Source organism: Myzus persicae, unplaced genomic scaffold (assembly GCF_001856785.1).
Source record: "Myzus persicae strain clone G006 unplaced genomic scaffold, MPER_G0061.0, whole genome shotgun sequence".
NCBI lineage: Eukaryota > Metazoa > Arthropoda > Insecta > Hemiptera > Aphididae > Myzus > Myzus persicae.
The window spans coordinates 126403-152371 of NW_019103958.1; the positions used below are offsets into that span (position 1 = coordinate 126403).

The 25969-nt window shown below is 27.9% G+C and overlaps 2 protein-coding genes across 2 annotated transcripts; one reads left to right on the top strand and one right to left on the bottom strand.

Annotated features, from left to right (window-relative positions):
• The first annotated feature begins 17405 nt into the window (after positions 1-17405).
• On the top strand, positions 17406-20594 carry LOC111036923. Its single transcript, XM_022319216.1, has 2 exons — positions 17406-17903; positions 19619-20594. The coding sequence occupies exons 1-2, from the start codon at positions 17729-17731 to the stop codon at positions 20470-20472; spliced, it is 1029 nt and encodes a 342-aa protein (XP_022174908.1). The 5' UTR covers positions 17406-17728; the 3' UTR covers positions 20473-20594.
• On the bottom strand, positions 18072-21044 carry LOC111036922 (protein ALP1-like). The gene is made up of 2 exons (XM_022319215.1): positions 20741-21044; positions 18072-19085 (listed from the first exon to the last, which is right to left on the bottom strand). Exons 1-2 carry the CDS (start codon positions 20929-20931, stop codon positions 18197-18199), a joined length of 1080 nt encoding a protein of 359 aa, XP_022174907.1. The 5' UTR covers positions 20932-21044; the 3' UTR covers positions 18072-18196.
• Between the last annotated feature and the right edge of the window lie 4925 nt (positions 21045-25969).

Genomic DNA, 25969 nt, shown 5'->3' on the forward strand with positions numbered 1-25969 from the left:
CGTATCCCACGCACAACCACTGACACTGAAATCTATACCGCGGTCCTCACAAAAAAAAAATAAACATTTGGTTACAACTCATACTCGTATTGTGACCTCCTTGCATGACGCGTAAACATATTTATCTTTCGTGAAACTGTTTTAGTCAGCAGGTTGTTGGACACCTTTGTCGTGATCGATGAACGCTGCAGAGTATAGTGACAGAAAATGGCTTGTGTGGGTAGTGCGGGTAGGCAATTTCAATCTTGACACACAATATGGCATTAAACTATATGATGTGTGCAGTGTTTTAGGTTTTTCATTATTATTATTTTGTGTGTACACGCGGAATAATGCTTCGATTTTCCACTTTAGTACCTTTTATAGTGGGAAAATAAATCCATAGTTGGTGCATTTGAGAGGTCAAAATTGAAAACACTCGGTAGTTTTTAAAAGCGAAATAGAAAAAAAAATTGAAGGAAAAACGGGGATTTTCACCCAAAACCAGTTTTTAAACAAATCGATTTTGATTTTTGTCAATTTTTTTTCTATAAGTATCCATAAAAATGTTTCAAAAAAGCTCGAAAAGCCTGAAATTCAAATATAAGGTTCTTCATAAGATATTATAATATCAGTTGAAAAATATTGAAGAGACGTACATGCACTTTTTATTATAAGTATCTATGTAAATTGACAAAATTGACAAAATTGATCAAGATCACGAACTTTTGAAGTTAAAAATGCATATAATTTCGTAGGTGATGTAAGAACTTGAAAATTCAAAAGGTTTCTTATAAGTATTTCATAGTGAGACCGAAAAATCTAAAAATGATATACGAACACAGTCTTATTTAATAGATATTTTAAGTTAAAATTTAAAAGAAATATAAATAGTCATTATTTAAACAGTAAATAACTGTTTTGACTATAATTTTGTAAATATTTATAAACTGTATTATAATATTAGGCTGACTAGACTGGCTGATTAGATAGGTCTTCGGCAAGAATCGTTTTAGTTACAATTATTTAGTACCGTGGAATTGTGATTTAACACGTCCTTTGTACAGTGGCCCACTTGAACCCACTTGGCCGCCAATAATATAATTTACCCATTATTGGAAAATGGACGGGATTGATCTCGACGTGCTTTTCCCGAAACCAGTAGAGTATGAATTTTGTATATAGTCACAATGTAATATCGGTGACGCAGATTTAAATTGAAACTGACAGTTGAAACAATTCGATTGACCCTTCGGACGACTGCGAAACGGGCACAACTAATTATATATAAATAATTTAATGATGACATTCCTACCAGTTTGATAAAATTATAGCAGAAAGACTCGATATTGTATACACGGTGATTCGCCAAGCGTGCTCAAACCCATTTTTTGTTTCCTTCTTAATAATAAAATTATTTAATTAATCCGATTTTTGTAATATTCAAATATACTCGCACCATTTTTGTAGTGGACCGTTTAAGAGTCCTGTAGTTGTAACTCAGATTTCTGTTTTTTTTTTCAAATGTTAACGCCCTTTTTGAATGTAACACACAGTTTTACTGAAAATGTTTACGTGTCAGAATCAAAATTCAAACAAGTAGTTTTTGAGTTAAACGGAAAAATGGTTCAAGTATAATAAATAGGTATCAGATCTACTATTATATACATCAGTTTTAAATTGTTGTAAAAATATTTTTAAGGATTATCATCCTTAGAATAAATATATTAATATAACTGAGTCGTAAGCATTCGTCCGAATTTTAAATTAGAGACATCAAAATGCTTGATAAAAAATATCCACTAAATAATTTACAGCGAAAAAGGGAGGTCATCATTTTAAAAACAGAAGTTTGCATCGCCGCAGGGCACTATCCTTAATGAGTACGAAAAAATTCAACGATTTGAATAAAAAGGTCTTTGCAGTATATATTTAAAAATCAGAATAATTCGAATGATTTCATTATTAATGGAAAAAAAACCGCGAGTTGGTGAGCACGCCCGGCGACTCATCCTGTACACACTAATATAATAATATATACGTCTTGCCCACCCAATCAATTTTCAAGGCAGTTCGATTGAACTACCGGCTGAAGTACCTACGTGTTCGCCGTGGCACTGAAAATAATAATATTATACTACACGGACAGATGATGAGCGTTTCCTCGAAATTTCGTTTTTTATTTATTTTTATTTTTTTATTATGCATTCGGAGTGCGTCCACGTCACATAATGATCTGTTCGTAGGATATAATTTAATGTATGCCGGACTGCGTCGAGTGGTAACATTTTCTGTGTACTCGATATATACAATATTATTTTATCATCAGTTGTCCTTAATAGTATTATATAATACCTCCCGTAGCGTGTACAATAACATAATATACAACACAGACCTCCCTCGTCGGCAGATATCCGAGTTTTTTTACTGTTTTTTTTTTTTTTATACACACGTACGTGCAATACGATAAAACCCCTCTTCGCGTCAACGATACATAGGTATGTGCGGTATGAAAAAATATTATACGTTGATGATGTCTGAATAGCGGTCTAATTTTTCCACCCGTGTGTCGAGACGGTATAATAAGTAGGTATATATGGGTATGAAATATATAAAATAATGTACATGTATAAGTATATTATAATATAATAATTAGGGCCCGGAATTGTATGCGTTTGCATATTTCTATCTATTTATCTAAAAAGTAGCTAGGTAAGATACAAATTTGAATCTTAACCTAATGTGTTGTTGATATGCAAAATTAAATTTGGCATATTTTTGCATATTTGGATCATTTTAAATTATTGTGCATATTTCAGCAATTTTCTAAAATATAATGCATATATAGAAAAAAAATAGTATGAAGTATACTATTATTATGTGCAAGACTTACCTACGTCAATTCAGTGTATCATGAAGTATAACTTGATATGGGCTATAATAAGATTTATAATAACGAGTGAAATAAGAAATAAATCTTCCGTTAGCTGATTCCATTAAAATTGTTGAAAATACCTATTGAGAATAAGTTTAAAGTAATATTTTGTGCAAATGGTGTTGAAATATACAATAAATTTAAAAATGTTATTGAAAAAAATGACGGATTTCGACAGTGATCAAATATATCCAAAATTATAATTGGAGAAAATACCTCAACGAACAATATACCAGTAGATCTTTCAAGCAGTGACTTAGTCTCGATTCAAGAACATATTTGCTGAAAACCGACGTGCATTTTTATTTGAAAATCTAGCCAAGTCTTTAGTAGTTAATTGTAACTCTCCAGGTAAATTTAAAAATATCTTAAAAATCTATTGCATTTGTTTAAAATTGATTTTCGTTCATGACTTTTTGTTTAGATGAGTGAATGTTCAAATTACAACTCAATGCAGTTCAATACAACGTACAAAAGTATTGTGAATACATTTTAAAATACATTTTTCTATTTAGTATACATTATTTAATGAATTATATACATTTTAAAACTAAATAAATGTATTAAAATTTCATTTTTGTTTGCATATTTTCGCATATTTTTGCATATTTAAAGTGCATATTTTAATGATATTCAGTGCATAAATGCATGCACATTTCGTACATTTTTTGGGCATATAATTCCGGGCCCTAATAATAATGCTAAAAAAAAAAAATATCAACTAATTAATTTGCAGTAAAAAAGGGAGGGGGAGTCCTAATTAAACGAAAACCAAAAGTTCGTACCGTCACAGGGTCATCCTCGAGTGTGTACGAAAAAATCTCAAGTATTTAAAAATGTGGTCTTCAAATGTATTTAAAAATACCAAAATTTGAATGTATGCGCAATTTAAGCATCAAAATAGGGCGAGTATAGTTTTTGAATTATATAACTTTGTGTACCCACTAAGGATAAATAATATGTCTATGCCAATGGATCAATAGTTATGGGAGATTAGATGATTTAAAAATATTAGTAATTACCAGGTATTGATATACCGATATAAATAATTTGTAAAAATAGTCGAAGTATAATAAATACTACATATTATAATCTTACATATAACTATCTAATAACCCATTACCATAGACATGTAGTTATCCTTAGTGGGTACCCAAATTTTTTTTGGATAAGTTCAAAACAGCCATTTGTGAATCTGATTATAAGAACAATTTCGTTGGTGAAAACATTTATCGAAGTCGAGTAGTTTATTTTTTAGAATTTTTTTAAATATCAATATTTTTTTGATTAAACGCATTTGGAAGGTAATAATACTAATAACTTTTTTCAAGATATAATTTTATGAAATTAGCTGACGTGAGTATTGTCCTTAAATTATTTACTACTCATATTATAATGTTCAAAAAGTTTGTCCTACACGACGTTAAGGTAGTATCATTTTTTTTTTTTTTTGGTCAGGTCTATCAGTTACACTACCGTGTATATTATGTGTATGCTTGAAAATTCTAAAAGTCAGAATTTGAACAACATACATGTACTATTAAAGATAAAAATGTAGTCGAGCATGCTACTTAGAGAACCACCCTGTACATATTTGCTGGATTTAATTTCAGTGGTACGACAGCGGCGCAACACTGCACGTTTTCGAGGATTTCGTAGATTTTCCACCGGGAAAAGGGTAGGTATCGGACGGGGTTTCTCGATTTTCAGAACTTCGTATATTACTTATTATATTATGCGCGTAATACTTGACGTGATTTATGTTTTCTCGGAACATAATAACATAATACCAATAAGCGCCGTGCGAAATAACTCCATTTGTTGCGGCTCTCTGATTGTCTGCAGGCACACGCGCCACTCGTCAACGCACTAGCTATTATGGCGCAAACGGGGTGCAGCACTCAGTGGTTCCAAACATTTTGTCCTTAGCTACCCTAACGTTTTGAATCCACCGACAATTAAAAAAATCAAAACTGCAAACGCAATTCTCATAATATTTAACCGACACTACATTTTAGGATAAAATCATAAAAAATTGAATTTACGAGTATAGGTCCGCAACTTTAACGTGTATTCATTTATGCGATCTACCCCTCGATCTTTTTTGTTATTCAGTTTAAAATTATGAGGAAAATATTTTTTTCAAAAATACCATGTGATTATGCGGTATCGCGATCAAATATGGTGTAACAACAACAGAAAGACCTGAAAAAAAAATGTGTATTATAGTTGAATGTACCTATCGCAAAAATTATGAAAATTATGTGGACAATAAATAATTTAAGAATCATACTTATGTCGGGAAATTCCCAAAAAAGATATTTTGAAAAAAGTTATTGTATTAAAAACTAATGTATATAGCCATATAGGTACTCCAAATCAATATCGATAATTCAAAAAAAATTTTAAAAATAATAGTTATTCGACTTAAATAAGCGTTTTTTTACCATCAACATTTGTCTAAAAATTAGATTAACGAATTGGCTATTTTGATTTTTTTCGAAAAAAATTTAATACCATTCAAAACTTTTCATTTTTGGTACATATTTATAAAAGGGAATATGTATAAATATTGATTAGATGAAAAGGTATTTCATTAACCATGTCTTTCTGTTGTACCCTGTATCATATTATATTATGTTGGTTAAAATTAGGGCTGCCACGTAATTCCCTAAAAAAATTGCTTTTACGCCCCTATAAAATGAACAACTTTCGCATTTTAAACAAGTTTTGAACCAAAAGAAATATTTTTATTAAATTTAGAAAAAAAAATCTTTTGCGGGACAATTTCATTTATTTTACGTGGACTTAAAAATATGTGAAAAAATAATTATTCTCGATTAATTTGCCGTCACATCCACACTCTTTAATAAATCTCTATTTTTACGTCGACGGATCCGTTTGAAATATTACGACTATAGTCTATAAGTATACAAAAACCTGGTAAGCACGTTACAAAGTCATTTTTGCAAGTAAAAATCTAAAAATCGAATTAAAAAAAAACACATTTTAGTGTAAAAACCCAAAATAATTTGAATATAGTTAGGCTTTGAGTTTCAAATTAATTTTAGGTAATATTACTAATAGGTAGGTACTTCAAATGGTTGTCGAAATTTGAGAAAATTGTAAAATACAAACTGCTTGACTTGAATAAACGATTTCACCATCATAAGTTGTCTTAAAGTTAGAATTACAAATTGGGCATTTTTAATAAAAAATGTAATTCAATTTTAAACTTTTTATTTACAGTACTTATAAGAAAATATAAAAATGATTAAGTATTGATTTGAACAAACAAAAATTATTGTAGATTTATATATAGCTGTTACTATTAGTCTATATAGACTATATTGACAGATGTAAGCGATAAATCATGGAAGTACCAAAAAAAGAAATACGTTATAATATAAAAATGTGAAGTCGGTCAAAATGTCACCTAAAAATATGGGTTTGTACCTATTTTATAAATATTGTTGTAAAATATTAAAAATTTGAACTTCAAAAATTTAATTTGACTTACCAGTATAATTTTTTATTATGATAAATGTAGAAAACTTATAGGGATTGGTAGTTACCGCTTATCTGACACAATATAAATATAAAATATACCGTTTTATCTATTGTCTTGTAATCACAGTGACACATGTACGATGCACAATTTTCAAATATAAAAGGCGATAAATTCAATCTTATTTCAAAAAAAAAAATTCGGGGGAGCCCTAAGTCTCCTCCCCACTGAATACGGCCTTGGTTTTGAGTAAAATTTATTAAGTACATGCCAAAACGATTTATTTCAAAATATATTACAAAAAATAATATCCGTGGGAAAAATGCTGGAAAAATATTATAAATACTTATGTAAAATTGGGCTGTTTTGGAACCTAATTACGACAAAATGATTAAAATCGTTATTCTCTGTGTTCATACGTAATTTTGTCTAAATTTGAACTTTAAATGATTATTAAACAACAGATAAAATTGTATTGACATTTATAAAAAAAATCTAAAAATTGAAAAAATGTCCGTAAACAGTTCAAACCTAGGCAAATAATGTTTAAAATTGTATCAAATACATAAATTGATAAAATAAGCATACGCTGAGACTTTTAAGTATCTACAGTTATTCTACTAAAAATGTCAACTTCAAACGTTCATAAAAATTTAATTTGACTCCCGGTAAAATTTTTAATCTTGATAAAAGTAGAAAACGTATAGGGAATCTTGTATTAAAATTTCAAATCTTAGATATGAACAGAAAATGTTTAATGAATTTCTAACTTCAAATAATTTACACATTTTCGCGATTTTTACGTATTTTGTCGAAATTTGAAATTCGAAATTCGGACGCTCATAAAAAATTACTGTGGACTTACTTTTTTTACTAACTTTTTTTAATTTTCTCTAATAACAACTTATGGGGAACTTTGTATGATATTTCCAAGTTTCTTAACTGAGCTAACATTTTTTTATAGACATTAATCGAAAAAACACCAAAAAGTTCTAATTTACATTGCAATTACATATATTTTACATTATAGTTAATGCTCATATTAGAATAAATAGTATAAATCTGTTCATTTCTTTAGAGAGTTGACGATGTTGGTATTTGATTGAAAGGTCTGATCGCAGGCTTCTCCTAGTCGATAAGGTATGTGGTGTTTATATTACGAGTTTTCGAACTTTAGACATTCATCAATTATTATCATTATTATTATTACATTATTATAGGTATACATGAATTGGACTAATAATTATAGCCTTACTATTCAATTTTATATTGCAATTTTTTGTAATTTTTAACGATTTTGCAATTTCTGTACTTTTCACTTTATAAAATATAGATCAATTATTATTTCTTAGGTAATTTTACAATATTTAAATTACTAAAATATAACTGAGATGTAAATTTTCTCTTGATTATCTTTCCTTATAGTAGAGAAACGTTCAATGGATACGGCCATTATCTCATACGATTGTCGTGATAGTATTATTAATATATTATCGATAATAATAATTTATTGGCCAACGTATTCCGGGTTAAAAATGAATTTAAGTTTGTCTTAGAAAAAAAAATGAAGGATATATAACTATTAATTAAAACTTACTCTAGGGTTATGGCAGGAAATCAATATGTTAATTTTTTTAAATTATTTTAAATATGCGCCGATAACAATAGTTGCATGTAGACGTTGAACGTACTTTTTCACCATACAAACAAACTTTAAGTAACAGGCGATACGATTTTCATCAAATTTACTTAATGTCATAATAATATTTAGAAATGAATATAATTTAAAATTTTAGTTCAGAAAAATAATGTATTTTAATTTTTAAATACTTTTTCATAAAATTTTTTTTAATACCATTTTATAATTCTTCAATTAGTTTATGTCCATCATGTTATTTATTTTACATATACCAAACGAATTTGAAACCCTTTAGCAAAATATAAAATAATTGTGTGTAGGTACACTTTTAGCTTAACTTATATGATAATTTTGTAATTCAGTAACTCATATAGAAGAATTAAAAAAAAAAAAAAGTATTAGTAAAATATGTGATAATAATAAAACAGCGCAACGAAAGTATAAAATATTAAATTAACAATAAATAGTAACAGTAGAGACGAAGTGGTGCTAAATTATTCATAAACATTAATTTAAACAAGTAAATTTAAGGCCATTTAAACATTCTGTCTGAATACATTACGCGAGTTCGAAAAAAATCAAAGCGGTCAGTGTTACAGTTCGCTAATGACAAAGCTGACAAAGCACAAAGGAAATGAAGTGGAAGTATAATTGTTTTTGTAAAGAGGAACATGAAATAAGTTGGTTTCGCTTAATCGATGAGTTTGTATATTAAAACCAATCAGAGATAATACGATTCAGGAGAAAAGATGAGACCATTTTTTAGGTCATATACATATATAAATATAATATCCTCAACATTTCTCCCCCAATTGGTTAATCTGGATTTCTTACGAATATCTTGAGATGGGAATATTTAATTTAAATCATAATTTTTTTTTTTAATTGATAACCAACATTTTCAATTAAACTTATGTGAGAAAAATAGTGTGGTGACCAGACAATATTGACCCAAACTCAAGATGAGGCCTAATCTGGAGAAAGTACAAGGTTTTCAACGCTTTGGAATTTTTAAAATTAATTGCGCTTCTATATTAATGAATAACAATGAAAAACCTTTAAGAGCTTTAATCCTTAACTTTTTATTTGACCAAAGAATTAACAGTATTATAAAAAAATAGCATTTTATATGACTTAAATACGTGATGATTTCAATGTATTTTTCATTGAATTTTTGACGTATTAGTAGTACGATTTTGGTATATTTGTAACTCAATTATATCCGGTCTTTAGTTATAACTATTACGCAATATCAATATTAGTTAGTCACAAAAGAATGCTCTCGTGTCATTCAAAACATTTTTCAAAAAATTAAATCCTGTGATGGTGGTCGCTCGCATAGAAAATACTTAAAAAATAATAAAATATATAAAACATTTTTGTTTTGTAAAATTATGCAAACAAAAAATGTATTACCTTGCTTCTATAAATTTGTGCGACCATTACTATGTTTAATTGACCCATGAACTTGACGACATTTCAAACATATTTGTTTTCGATAGTATTAATCGCTTCGTTTATTAAATTTTTTTTCTACCCAAACGATAAAATATGCGTACAGACAGTGTTATTTATCCAGCTAGTGTGCGTTTTTACAGGTCATAATATTATATAATATTAAAACGAGTGCCTAAGCTGTCTTATTTCCAGTATTTTATTTTGCCTGTATCGACGATATTTTTCTTTCGCGTTCGACGTTTTTTTTTTTTTTTTACATTCATATAATATTATATTTCATTTCGCTTTGTAGCTATATCCTATAATAACTTCCGATTCCTGTGGCAATACTAATATTTTATGCAAATATAATATAATATGTATTTTTTAATTTCCAATCAATACTGTCGACTGCAACGTATATACATAATACTGTTGTATAAATATATAATAAGTATCCACATTATTAGGAATATAATGTACATGTTTTACTTCATTCTAAAATATTAATAGGTAGTTATCAGGTGGTAATAAATTGTAGTGTATAATTAAAAATAGGTACATATTTTATCGAATGACCATGTGACCAACTTCAGTAGATAACCGCTCTGCTGTAGTGAAGACCGAGTAGAAATGAAACATTTATTACTTACATGCCTATTATTTGTTTCTAAGAAAATTCAAACTTATTGCACAACAGTTTAAGTAAGACCCAATCTTTATAAATATATATATATATATATATATATTAAACTTTGACTTTCACAGGTGTACCCATACAATTTGATGAAAAACAAAAAAAATTCTACAAACGTAAGTTGTTCATTGTTGTAACTGTGCGACACATAAAAATATATTATTACCAGGGTTCAGAAAAATATTAAATACATATCACAGTATAGTATAGTTTTATAACTACATGTTTGACATTATTTACAATAATAATTTGAATTTCAAGAAACAACAGGTAAAATAATATTATGATTTCTACCACACTAACACGAAAAAAAAAAGAATAGGTATATTAGATACAAAAATCTATACCTAAACAGTATACACGTATGTGACGTCTTTTAATAAGCTAATACTCGCATAGCTAAATGATCACTGATCATGTTTTCAGTGGTGAATATAGAATATTTTTTTTTTTGATATAATTACTATGGAAAATTATAATAGAAATATAAAATTAAAATTATAAAAATTGTATAGGTACTAGCGGGAAGTAATTTATTTTACACACAATATTGTTCTTCAGAAAACAAATGTAGCGCTTCTTCAGGCTTAACATTTATATCTCCATTAATATTTAGTGAATCTAACCCATTCAAATACCATTTTATCCCATCGCCCCCATTTAAAATATGTTCTAAAATATGATTTCGTACGATACAAGTATTTAAAAACGGCCTAATTTATAAGCTTAAATGCTAGGCTGATAGGGAGGGGGCTTAAATCCACCACTGTTTGTTTTCGTGCCATATTTTTTTGACGTACACAATATAACCAATTATTAGCCATAAATCCATGATCACGATGGTCGGATGGTGGTAATTGAGGGGTAACTTTTCAAAACGAGTTATTTCCAAAAATGTGCGAATTGAGATGTACATTGATCATTCGTGTTAAGACGACAAGGAATTCATTTATACCATTAATTTTTGTATACGATCATTATTTAAGCGCAAGAGGGGCATATGAAAATTGACTTTTATTTAAAAATTTTTATTTCCAATTCAAGCCAAAACGTAATAAATCCCACACTAATAATACAAAAAATTTGTTGTGTAATGCAAAACGTTGTTATTCCAAACAAATTGATGTGCATACCTATTTATGCATCAAAACGTGTTAACTCCCGTAAATAGTGGTATAGGGTGATAAATACCTATTTGTTTTTACAAAACGTATCATTTTCATGGTTTCATTTTCTGTAATATTAAAATTAAAAAGTTAAAAACATATCGATCAATAGATCAAACTATTAGACAATCTTTGCAATTTGATAATCATATCTATTTTTCATAAAAAAAAACCACGACGATTTTGTTTTATTATTGATTAAGATAACACAATTTTAATTTCAACTGTATATTTTAACAGCAGCTCCGACTTATAAGCCACGAGTCTACTAATATTATTTTATTATACATATTTTGTGTTGTATGATTTATTTCGTTTTAATTTTCATTAATTGTGTTATGTATTTATGATTCTATAAAATATGTTATGAATTATTACGTTCCAATGTTCATCATTCATAAAAACAAAAACAAACCGAGCTCGAAAAATGGTCAGTGCTGTACAGCCATGAGTACAGCCCGCAGTACAAAAACTAAGTGACTTCTATACGTTTTGTTATACGTACGTTATCAATGAAAAGTATATTTTTTAAAACATTCATATTCATAAGCTTCTAAATTTGTATTATTTCAGATACAATAATAGGTAAGTTTTGAGCAAAGCCGTAGCCAGAAAATTTTTTTTTTTGGGGGGGGGAGGGGGTTAGAGTATAAATATGTTATATTGTGTAATAAAATATGAAACTATACCAATATTATTTGAATTAAGAACATGACATTTTTTTTTAAATTTCGCTAGGTTACTACGTACATTATCTCATATTTCTACATTAATATAATTTATTATACTTTGGTAAACAATTTAAATATATGTATATATATATAAATATATATCAAAAAATACAAAAATATATAACATGCTACAACACTACAATACTAATTTAATTTCCCTTAAAGTATTTGAAAATCTTTTGATAACTTCTTCAGTGTCAATTTCAATATCTCTGTATACACCCATAAGGGCTAGTCCTACTAATCTGTCATGTCCGGTTCTGTTTCTTAAAAACGTTTTTAGGCTCTTTAAAGTTAAAAACGTCTTTTCAGGTGTTGATGTTGATGCGGGCAAAGTTGCAACAAATTATTCAATAAATAAGAAATTGACGGAAAAAAATCTAAATTATAGGCATTAATCGAAAAAAAAACCAAAAAGTTCTAATTTACATTGCAATTAAATATATTTTATACTATAGTTAATGCTCATATTAGAATAAATAGTATAAATCTGTTCATTTCTTTAGAAAGTTGACGATGTTGGTATTTGATTGAAAGGTCTAATCGCAGGCTTCTCCTAGTACAGTGGTATTCAAACTGGGTGCCTCGGTTTTTCAAATAAATTGTCGATTGCATTGAATTGTTCATCTAAAAAAAAGATCATTGTGCAGTGAAAATTATTGTTTGAAGTGTACGGTGTGCCGTGTATAATAAAAGTTTGAACACCACTGACCTAGTAGATTAGGTATGTGGTGTTTATTTCTCGAGTTTTCGAACTTTAGGCATTCAATTATCATTATTATTATTATATTATCAGCACAGTTATTTATCTCTTTAGTTTTATTTGTATTAAAATTATTTAATATTTGTCAAACAATACCACCGCAATCGAGCTCTAGCTATGTCTTATTCTTTACCGACTGACAATATTATAATTTTTATATTTATATTTTTTTTTCGTTTAAGTATTTTAATATAAATACATAATATAATTGAGGTTGCTTCTGTCTTTTATAATTTAAATACTAAGTGGTTGCTCAGGGATAACTTTTTCTGAGGGTTTATTTCCTAGAGATTTTTTTACGAGAATTTTTTTCCGATTACCGTGAAGAGTAAGTAGCTGTAAAGTAAGTTGTGTTATATATTTATGGACAAAAGTGCAATGACAAAATATCATTGGGCACGAAAAAAGATTCTGAGCAAAGACAATAGTTACGGTCTACATCACACTATAAGTATGTTTTACGACATACCTATTAATACATAACAATTTATTTAACTCCGGAAACATTTTAGAGCTTTTCCAGAACGTTTTAATAATTGGAGAGAGAAATATGCAATGCTTAAAATATTAACAAATGACAAACAGTTACTTTTTCAAAAAAACTTTCAAGCCTGTCTTTCAACTTTGACGTAAACAATATTATTCTTTCTCTACCAATTCAGTTAACGACCTTGGTATTCTCTTCTCAACGCCAAACTGACATTGTCTTGTCGCATTATCCCTATATAGAAAACAAACCACTAATGTATATACTAATCTATCTATGTTTGCACTTATTATGCGTAATTTTTACTACTTCAATGACCCTTTCACTTTCAATTTTAAAATGTACATTTCCATTTTTGTATTACTTCCATCGCCAGCTCTTGTCTGGACTCTAATGTGTTATTGTTTAAAAACAAATATTAAAATAATAGAATTGATGATTCACATTTATCTTATTTACCTCAAAACTAACCTTCACAATATTAGAGATCCCTGTTTATCTTATGAATCCCTTAGATATACCTATCTATGTTATTCTGCAAATATTCACACTATTAATGAATTTTAATTCTGTATTTTATTTTTTCCTCTTTGGTACACATAATATATTGTAACAGTTGTTAGTATTTTATTTCGTATTGCTTATTCACTTTTCATTGTACATTTGATTTCATTTGAGTTATTAAATTATTTTATAATTTATATCTCCTAATTAGTAATTACTGCACTTGTACTTTGTATTTGGACTCATGTCTGTGACCAAAAATAAATGAATACATATTGCTATAGAAATATTTTACTATTAACTAGTTATATGGTACCTAGATTGAATACATTTTTGTCGAAAACTTTGCATTCATAACATTGTAAAAAGTGATCGTTACTATTTATGTTATATTTTAAAATTTAAATGTTGTTACTGACTTTTGAATCTACTTAGGGTATAATATAACGATTTGAATATAATATGTTCGTGCCATGTTGGATGAATAGCAAATGTTTTCTATTGACAATAATAGCATAAAATAATATTTTAAAGATCTTATTGTGGATAAAAATATAATAATATTCCTACTTAAAATTTTCAAATCACCGTGACAAATATTTTTGAATTACAACAAAATATAACTATAAAATTGTTACACTTTAGTTCTACGTTCAAATATAAAATTTTGCCCAAATAATTTGAACTTAAAATAGCTATAACAAAAAAAAATGTAGTTCCGATGGTAAAAATCTTAGGTATGAATATTAAACATTTTATGAATTTGTAACTACAAAAAAATATGCAGCAATTTCTTTCAATTTTGACGAAATACGTCAAAATTTCAACTTCAAACTCTAACAAAAAAATAATGTGGATTTATACGCTTTTATTAATCGCTATTACCGTATTTAATGTTTTGAATAAGTGAAAAATATAGTACTTACCGAAATGTATTTTGAAAAAATTGAAAATATCAAATTTGTATGATAACTCAAAAAGAGCTTAAATATTTTGAAAATTATATTACATTACATGTGTTGAATATGATAATAAAAACCTTTGGTGGAAAATTCAAGTACATATCTACGCGGATAATCGTTTATGAATTGCAACATACGAAAATCGTATGATACGAGAAATCGTTTTTATTTACTCTTGAATATCTAATTTCGTCAACATTTAAACTTCAGGCACCTTTAACCCCCCCCCCCTCCCACTTTAAATTTTTTATTTTTGAATTCCAGTAACAAGCAAACCCAAACATCAAAATATTCTAAAACCAACACACACTTTGCGCTCTGTTCATAATCTAAAATGTCTAATCATATTGTTGTTGTGGGTACCTCAACCTAACTTAGGTATAACGGGAGATTTGAAGATTTAATGAAAAATAAAACTATCAGATGTCCTTAGTTGTAGCCTTTAAGAGAGGATCTAGTGGAGTCGCTTCGGTATAATAGCACCCCCATTGAGCCATGTTGATCTTAATTTTATTTGTGTTTGGTGAGAAATAATAAAATTTATACTCTCGTAGAAAAATTAAACTTAAGGCGTCGTGTGCCACTCGGTGGGTTGAAAGACAAGACTCTATCATTGCATTTCACGACTTATATAAATTAATTCTAATTAAACTCGAAGAGTTTGAAACAGATTCAATTAGAGAAACGTTTTGTAAAGCAGTACGTTTTAATTCTATATAGTATTCGAAGCAGTGAGTAACACTAGAAATAGTAGCTAATTTGTTTGCATGCACCCAGACGTCAAGCATTCAACCGCAAAAGTTCTAAACAAGACTTACTTTAGTGCTGTGCAAAATATTAAAATAGAACACAAGAGATGATTAATACAGAACAACTCGTTTCGTTTGAACGCACGCCGCCGCCCTTTACAAATCGCACGACGTCGAAAAAAATCGCAAGCCCATTTATTATTGTGATAAAATAATAATTCGATTTTGGAAAGGAAAAAGTGCGCAGGTAAAATATGTAATGAAATGTTATCAATTTTATAGGATTTGGCTTGAGCAATTTTTTCTACTTTTTTTTTATTTTGAATCCGTTTAAAGTAATTTCGTCGTATTTTCGCATGGACAATTTTTTTTAGATATCCCAAATAAATTGGTGGCATACATATTATAGTAAATATATATAAATATATATATTCCCATAAATAATAGGAATCATTACTTTTTTTTTTTACTCGAAACGTTAATTTGTATACTTTTTTGCTGTTTACCACAAACATTTTTGCTATACTCATTAGTTATTACTATGTTTTAATTATAGTAATTGATCCAATCGCAGATCACTTATTTTTGTGAATATATGTAAGTGGAACACATTAAACAAATTACAAGAGCATGTAACAATATAATGTTACTAATAATATATTATACATAAACCGTGTGTATAGGTCGTAATTATGTAGATTGTACACGCGTAATTTAATTTATCAATAATTATTATGATTTGTCAATAAACGTAATGTTTACATCTATATAAATGCTCAACACACAATAATTATGAACGAGCGATATCAGTTGTATATTAAAATGTATTTCGACATTTTTTTGTTTAGGGATTCGGCCATATTGTCTGTGTTTTTTTTATTAAAGTTGACATATTGTATTATGCCGCAATGAAGGATAGTGGACTATATCCTTGGTATTGCAGCATAAAACTTCTGAAAACATATTTGAATTTGTCATGACGTTTAGGCAGGTACCCGCTTAAAAGCAACTTTTCCACTTTTTAAAATTGAACTTTCTCGAACTAACCTTTCAAAATTAGATCGTGCGTGACCTGGCTTCGTAATGTAATTTTACAACAAAAGTTCCCAGTCCGTCAAGTCATATTATTAAGTAAAAAAGAATTCTTGATGCCATTTTGCATTTTTTTTCACTCATTAACAGAAAACAACAATAGTCAATACCAATCATAGATAATCTATACGCTCGTACGCCACAAATATAGCATCATGTTGTAAAAATAGAATGATAAATAAGCACACAGATTATCTAGCGATGGAAATGTGTCGTAACATGCGATGGATTGAGCATACAAACCAAGTTTCAAATTAAGTTGGGAAAATGTTTTATTTATTCGGGCAAAGTATATTTTGAAAAGAAGAAAACTATACTTATATAGTGTAAAAGGCTATCGCCAAACATATCATATCGTATGGGATCATCGGCTGAGGTGGGACTTGCGAAAATGTTTTAAAAACGTTACAGGACTAATCAAAACTCACTATTAAGAATTGCCCTAAATAACTAATTACACAATAATTACGCAACACACACCGCCGACTTGTTCGAAAATATCCATGTACTAGATGTTAGAAAAATATATTACAAAGCCGCGGTAGGTATAACTCATCTAAAAAACATAAGCTACCGATATAAACGTCATAATGTCAATGCAAGAAATATTTTATGAGAAAGGTAAACAATAAAACGACTACTGTAATGCAATTTGAAAAGGCAGTAACTTAGAGCTGTTTCACACGAGACACTTTGTGGCCAGCGACTAGTGTCTGAAAAGAATCGGGCGATTTAAAATATATTGATATTTAGAGCTGTTTCACACGAGACACTTTGTGGCCAGCGACTAGTGTCTGAAAAGAATCGGGCGATTTAAAATATATTGATATTTATAGAAGCGTTCACACGAGACACAGATAAGGAATCAGTGTCCCGCAGGCGTTTCGAAGTGTCTCTTCCCCTCTAGTAGCCGGACACTGTGTTTGTGTCTGAGCCACCGATAATCTACACATTGTTATGAATATGTTCAGACGAGACACACGAGACCGCCAATTTATACCGATTTTAAACAATAATTAATAAATAATTTATTGAGGCAGTAATTATTTTATTACATATTTTGAAATTGATCAATAATTATGATCCTTGATACGGACAAATTCATAGTTGAGATTGAAAAACGGAAAGAGTTGTGGGATATTGCAAGCACTAATTATGCTAATAAGATCATAAAACGAAATTCATGGATAGACGTGTGCCGAATATTTTGCGAGAAATATGACGAAATGCCAACAATTGAACAAAATGAAATGAGTAAGTTACTTATTACATAATATAAAACAACAAATTTATGTATTAAGAAGTATTAGTATATTATTAAACATTATAATATTACAAAAATATTATATACCTATAATAATATACATTTATATGAAAAAAAAGGTATTTAGGTATATTTTTATATATAAATATTTTTTTTTTTTCATCATAGTATATTATTAGGTATTATTTATTATTATTAGTATTTAAGTATTACAGAAACTACATACATAAAATTAAAGTACGTCATAGTTAATTTCAATTGAAACTATATATATGAATTATTTTTAAATACTATCTAATTGCCATGGTACTTGTCCTACATCCATAAAATAATCAGCAAAATGGTCACGAATACTAGTTGGTGTTTTTCCAGCTGTGTTATCTAATATTTCATTCATACTTGTGAATCCTTGGTATGATAATGTATCTTCGAATGTTAATGTATTTTCATCTCGTATACGAACAAAATTATGAAGTATCACGCAAGCTTTAATTATGTCTTCAGCAAAGTCTTCTGATACGTTTAAAGGCCTGTGAAATATTCTCCATTTGTTGGAGAGAATTCCAAACGAACATTCAATTAAGCGACGTGCCCGAGACAAGCGGTAATTAAATACCCTTTTCTTTATTGTTAAATTTTTCCCTGCATATGGGCGCATAATATGTTGAGATAATCCAAAAGCCTCATCCCCAACAATGACATATGGCAGCTTTGGTCCACTAGTACCTGGTAGTATAGAATTATCTGGTATATTCAATTCATTTTTTATCAGCTTTTTAAAAAAATTGGAATTTTTAAATATGGAAGAATCACTGTTTTTTCCATAATCACCGATATCAACTGCTGTAAAGCAATAATTGGAATCACAGACAGCTAATAATACCATTGAAAAAAAATGCTTATAGTTGTAGTATTGGGATCCACTATGAGCTGGTTTAACAATTCGGATGTGTTTCCCGTCAATTGCGCCAAGACAATTCGGAAAATTAGTCACATTCATAAAGTGTTCAGAAATGTCTAACCATTTGTCATTGGTTGGTTCAGCCATATATATGTCTTTGAGATTATTCCAAATTGCTTCACACGCTTCCTGAATTATTCCACTTAAAGTTGAAATTCCAATTCTATAATTGTAGTGTAATTCAGTAAGTGTACATCCGGTGGCAAGATATCTAATAAGAAAAAATATAGTATGAAATTATACAATAATCATTAAAAAAATAATAATTATATTTAATAGCTACTTGAGAACTTATATATAGTATTTAAATCATAGTGTAAATTTAAACAAATGGTAAAAATGTAAAGCTTCTTCAACTGTTACTTTTTTAATAATAACAAAAATCAAAATTCGTTTGATAGTAAATCGTTATTTAACGGAATATCATGCAAATTTAAAATTCAAATGTTCATACATTTTTTTTCTAAATTGAAGCTCAAGTTTTTTTTATAGTTAATTGAAAAACAACTTATGAATAACTTTGTGTTGAAGTTTTTTACCTTATGTACAAAAACCAAAAATTTAATGAATTATCAATTATAAAATTGTTTGTGAATTAACGATTTTGAAATATTTCGTTAAAATTTTAACTTAAGCTCTTAGAAAAAAAAATTTAACCAACATAAAAAACACTCGTCATTGTAAAATCTAAAATTTTACTATTAACCATAAATATTAGATTTATTATTATTTTGTTAATTACAGTAAAGGAAGTACAAAGAAAATGGAAAAGTCTTAGGAATTGTTTTGCACGCGAGCAATCTCGAAGAAAAAATATTAAGTCTGGCTCAGGTCAATCATCTTGGAAAACGTACGTATTTTATAATCAGTTATCATTTCTTGGATCAAGTGCAACAAATAGACCAACTACATCTAATGTCACTCCTACACATGATGATGATGATGATGATGATGATAATGATGAATTGGGCACAGAACAAAATACTCAAGATAGTGAACATTTTTTTGAGTCGACAGAAGAATCTCAAACTCGCAGAAATCAGAGACAAAAAAAAAAATCAAAATCAAACCATAATGAATCTGAAGAAAATTTGTTTGGAACTATAGCCAGAAGTTTAGAATTTAGAAACCAAATGGAAAAAGAAGCAATGGAGGATCAAGATCGACTATTTTTGTTATCTTTAGTGGGTGATTTAAAAAAAGTCCCCCCTCATTTGAAAATGCAAGTGAAATCAAATATAATAAATGTTATCAGTCATAGCCTCGCACTCCAACCACAAAGAATTGATTTTGATCCACGTTGTCAGTTAAATCCTCCAAATAGTTATCAAACATTACCTTTTACTCAACACCCATTTGGACTCCAACAAGCTGCTACATCTCAACAACCACTTTCAACATTTACACAAGCCTTTCCGAATCACTATACTAAACGTATGTCTGATGTTCAATACAATAATCAAAATATTAACTACGCAATGGATACTTCATCTACATCTACCAACAGTAATAATTCCTCGTTAGACGTAGAAAGTAGTCCACCAATTAATTCAAACTTGGTTAGTTACATAAATGATTATACATCCTCAGACAACTAACAAGTGCGTAATAAGTATTTTTGATCAGTTTAAACGAGTTGTTTTAAATCTACGTTTTATTTTAAATATTATTACTTAGTAAGTGATGTAAAAGTATACACACATTTTTTTATAAGAACGGTTAAAATACTATTTTTTATTTTATAATCTCATGTTGTTTAAAATTATAATTAGTTTTATTTATTTTCATGAGCTCATGTATTAATTAGATAAAAACTAAAATTAATAAAGTATTTGATAAAAATAAAATAGTTGAAAATGTCCTTACCTCAATGTGACAGCTAATCTTTCTTTCGTAGAAATTGGCCTTCTCATATTTGTTGTTTCCTTTTTAACACTCCTTTTAATTAAATCATGCAATTCAAAAAAGGACTTGGAGGACATGCGAAAATAATTTGAAAAATTTTTGTTCACTTTTAAGTAAATCAGTAAACAAGCATGTAAAATGTCCTTTTTCATTTCTGGATTGAACAATAGGATGTACCCAATAAATCCTTTCAGTCCTTTTAGCTGGTTTATTTTTTTTTTTAATAAGAGAATACAACAGTATTGCCTCCTCCACCTTCATGATTACGACTAGAGTCGGGAGTACGATTAATATGCACGTACAATACATAATTAACAGACACTAGTGTACGGCAAGTGTCTCGTGTGAATCAAAGAGACACTTTTGTAAACAGTAGCACGATTCTTGTGGTCGGCCACAAAGTGTCTCGTGTGAAAAAGCTCTTAAATGGCAAACATGTTGCCGGCAGGTTTGTTTAACTCGAACACTAATCATTTGTACAGGTATACAACACATTGGCTAATTATTGATTTCACAGGTTTTCAGTAAAGTAATTAAATATTGTAACAATAGTTTAAATTAAGCTTGAGGGATTAAAATTATTACTATCCAGATTTATCGGTATTTTGTAGTATAGCTTATAATATAATATCTATAACAACGGACGAAATAGTTAAAACTCTTTTCAAACTGTTCAAACAATTGTTGACTAATTTATGTTATATGAGTTGCCTAGATAGATTAAACCAGCGGTACTCACTAAGCTGCAGTCTTTTGATAAATTTTGTGAGGCCCTCGCTAAAACTAAATCGTACATTCTGAAATTCAAAGTTCAATAGTGTAAATATAATAAAATGAGTATTTTTTCGATTCCGTGTAATTTTATATTCGATAACTTTTATTTATCTTATCTTATTATTCTTGCTAAAATATTGCAATAGAGTTGTGGAATACACTACAAGAAAATCAGTACGATTCCATTTGATCAATTGTAAGAGCAATTTTATCAATTCTAAGTAAACGAATATATGTGTATATATGTATGTGTGCGAAGCGACTTTTAGCAAAATAGCATTTATCAAAAACAAACATAGCTATCGTTTGAGTGATGCACATTCGGACTTGATGAAATTCTTAACTTTGGATGTCAACATTAAAATCACCCGTGGACATAAATAAAATAATACAAGAAACATCAAGGTACGGTCCATCAACATCAAAACAACTTAAAATAAAAAATCAATACAAAATTATTACTATTCTATTAAATTAAATAATTTTTATAAACTGTGAAATTTTTGTAACATTTTAACTATCAATTAATCAACGAATATTAATTAATATATAATTTCTAAATTTTTTTATTTTAATCATTACCATTGAAAATGTATTAAAAATTATTATTTGGCCCTTTCTAAAATCTTAGTAAGGATCGCTGGATTAGACTCTTGCCCCTCCACCCCCCCTCCCCACAGTCCCAGTGGACCTAAAAATAAATAAATAATGTCAAATTGACATTCATAGAATGCTTTATTAACAAGACCAACACAAGGTCTCTCATAAGTTGTTATAATAGCGGTTGAGAAATATTAAAGCTAAAAAGTCACGAAGTTTTTTTTATAAGTATTTAAATTTTAAATTTTGTCAACATATCAAATCTTGATCATTTTCAAATTATTTCGTGGTTAAAAAAAAAATAAAATGTTTAAGTTTTATAGCTCAGAATTGATTGAAATTTTAAAACAAAGATTCTCATCAAAAGTTATACTGTATCCAAAAAATCTAAAACACAGTTGTTTGTATAGACATTTTAAGTTCAAATTTTGACGAAACAACATATAAAATCAAGAATTATTCATAAAAAAAAAAAATTAAAAATATTAAAATAACTACTTCCGTTCAGGAATTATTTGATTGAATAAAAGTCAATAGGGTTTATCATATATTTTGAAACAATGTTAAAATATAATTTTTAGATGAATAACCAGACAGTTGAAGATTGTAATGGATATTTTAGATATTTCATTTGATATGCCTTAAAAGTTTCAATTACTCATGAATAATATTTTTAGATTATATTAAAATAACTAAAATTGTTATTCTTTGTTTAAATATCCAATTTCGTCCCAATTTAAACTTAAAATGTCTATAAAAAGCTGTTTGCATATTTTTTTAGATTTTTTGGATACAGTATTAACTGTTTATGGGAATACTTGTTTAAATTTTCAATCCTCGAAATATTATTTAACTATATTTAAAGAAAAAAAAACTAAAATGCCTATAAATTGGTTAAAAATATTAAAAATATTTAAAAATTAAAAATTGTGATATTTTATATTATTTCTTGTTTAATCATAAATGTTAATACATCTGTTTGGTGAAATTTAAAATATCAACGGTAATTCGTTTTTGAATTACAATAAAATATACATTTTTTAAAATAAATGTTGATGAGTAAACCTTAATTTATGGGAGAGTACTGAGTATCGGATATCGTAATAATGTTAAATTAAAACGCTAAAAAAAAAAAGAATAACAGTTTTCCTTAAACATTCTTTTTTTTTAAAGGCAGAAATACCTATGAGGAATCTTCTAAAAAATTTTCAAATATTAGCTGTGAAAACATACATTTTTATAAATTTTCAACTGTAAATTAATTTCAATTTTTTCAAAATTCTTACTCTAGACTATCATAAAATATATATTAATATATTATATTGACGTAAAATATGGTATTTGAATGTATTATAATTTATAATATAGTATTATATTATAACAAATATCAACGGAGATTAGTATTCCTTACTAAAAATAGAAATACCCAGTTGTTGATTGGCCGCTAATAAATCGTAAGTAAATATAAAAAATATTCAAACGCATATTATAATAATAATGGGAAAATATTCCCTTATCCTTAATAATCTAATCTAATTTAATTTAATTAGAATGATTATTCATAACCTACATAATATTTTAAGCCATATTGCGTACAAAGTGTGTCCCAAAACTCCCGTATCGCTGTTGTCCATGGAAAATCATGCATTTTTTTCTACAGTATTTTGTAAGTCAATTCTATTTGAATGTATATGTATACTTTTTTATCACACTGCAGCGTGTGGATTGTTTCCAATAAAACGTTTAAAGTAATTGACATTTCACTTTAACTTGAAAATGATGATAAAAGTATTATAATATTACAATAAATTACATATAAATTTTATATGATTACCTAATGAAAAACAATGGTTAGTATACTTATCTATAGTACAGTAAGTTATTAAAAAATATTAATATACAAAATAGATCTAGATTTAAATATGAAATCAAAATAATACATAGGTAAGCAATATTTCATTAACGATCTACTATAACTTTATAAAAATAAATATGACAACAATATTATCAATAAATATGATGTAAAAACACAAAAATATAATTTTATTAAACTTTGGTAAATCAAGGTAATACATACTGTTAAAATAGATAAAAAATAATATCGATAATTATAGGGTATGCATAATTACCTAATAATTCAATATTTAAATGTTAAGTATTTGTTATTAGTTATTGGGGTTTTTCCTATTTCGGAGTTTTTTTTCCTGGGCTTTTTTTTCTTAGATTCATTAATAAAACAATGTGTACCTACAACAAGTCGGTAGTTCTTCATTTCGACAATACAGTAATCATTTTAATAATTAAAACCAATCGTATGGAGCCCTCTAGTGCCGCATTTTAAAATTATACGCCGCGGCGTGTCCTCGTGAACTTTTTAGATTTTGAGTAAAGAGAAAAATTAATGATTTCACAATAATGTGTGCTTCCCGAAAGTATATGCCATTGGAGCCTTGCTTATAATTTTATTCAACATGAAGTTGTTTTAGATTCTGTGCGGAGTAATGAGTGCAAATATTGATTTAACAGTGTTGTTTTTTTTTATTTCGTTTTCATTTCGTGTACTGTAAGTTATTAGTGGCTTGATTCGTTAAATAAATGTGATCGTCAAATATTTTTAGTAATATGTTTTTTTATTTTAAAATGTTCTTTATAAACCCTGTTACAATAGTTGTGAACGTGAGAAGATTTTTTCTCAACTCGCCATTGTAAAAAGTAAACTTAGATGTACCATTTCCCAGAATAGACTAAATGCGTTATTGTTTTTTATTTGTAGAACAGAACTACTTCTGTAACTACTATGTACAATGGTGTAGTTTATGAATTAAAAAATGGAATACCTACCTAGCTGTGGAGCTAAGATTAGTATTTTAAGTTTATAAGAGTTTCGATTGTTTAATTATTACAACTTTAATTATGTACTTGATTTTTCTTTTAAATAAACATCTTATGATTTATACTCACGTATTCAGAAATATGCGAGTACATTTAATTTTAATTTTAATTTTTATAATATTGATAGGTACATTGTCATTATTTTAGATTCTGAGCAAAGTGATGAATGTATGTTTTTACAGTGAGGTGTGTTTTTTTTTTTAAATTTTTTTTGTGTCTGTCATCACGGTTTGGGGTAGTAAAGTATTTCGATTTTCTTCAGCAGAAACTTTTCTGTTAGGAAAGTGAACTTATCTGATGCATTCGTTAAGTCAAAATTTAAAAATTCCCAAAAGCGACAGGAGAAATAAACAAAAAATGAAGGGAAAATGGAAATTTTTACGCAAAACCAGTTACCAAAAATATCGATTTTGGTTTTTATCGTAGCTCTAAAATAAAAAATCATAGGTACATGCAATTTTCATTGAATGTTTGACTTAGCATTTTCTATACAGTATACGATTTTCAAAATATTTTGACCCGTGTTGATTTATTTATAAGCAATAAGCATATGAAATTGTCGATTATTATGTCCATACAAAATGTTTTGCTCAACCAAAAAACTTGAAAATGTAATACAAGGTTCCTCGTAAGTTGTTATTATAGTGGAAATCAAAAAAAAAGTTGAGGGTATTTCAACAATATTTTTTTATAATTGTTTGAAATTAGAATTTTGACGAAATTCGTAAAAATCACGAAAATTAGCAAACTATTTTGAGTTAGAAATACATAAAAAAAAATTTCCTTTTTATATCTAAGATTTAAATAAGCGGGTAAGTGGATGTCGCTCTGCTGTACAATAGGTGCCTACGAGGTCTCTATAATGGATGATATTAAATTTGAATTCAATGATTGAAAAACGATTCGGAGAGAAGACAGCATGTA

Coding starts and splice junctions, on each gene's coding strand:
- LOC111036922 (XM_022319215.1), bottom strand. CDS start 20,931: ATGAAAAAGGACATTTTACATGCTTGTTTACTGATTTACTTAAAAGTG. Junction 19,086..20,740: donor AGATTAGCTGTCACATTGAG/GTAAGGACATTT, acceptor TTTTCTTATTAG/ATATCTTGCCACCGGATGTA.
- LOC111036923 (XM_022319216.1), top strand. CDS start 17,729: ATGATCCTTGATACGGACAAATTCATAGTTGAGATTGAAAAACGGAAA. Junction 17,904..19,618: donor AATTGAACAAAATGAAATGA/GTAAGTTACTTA, acceptor TGTTAATTACAG/TAAAGGAAGTACAAAGAAAA.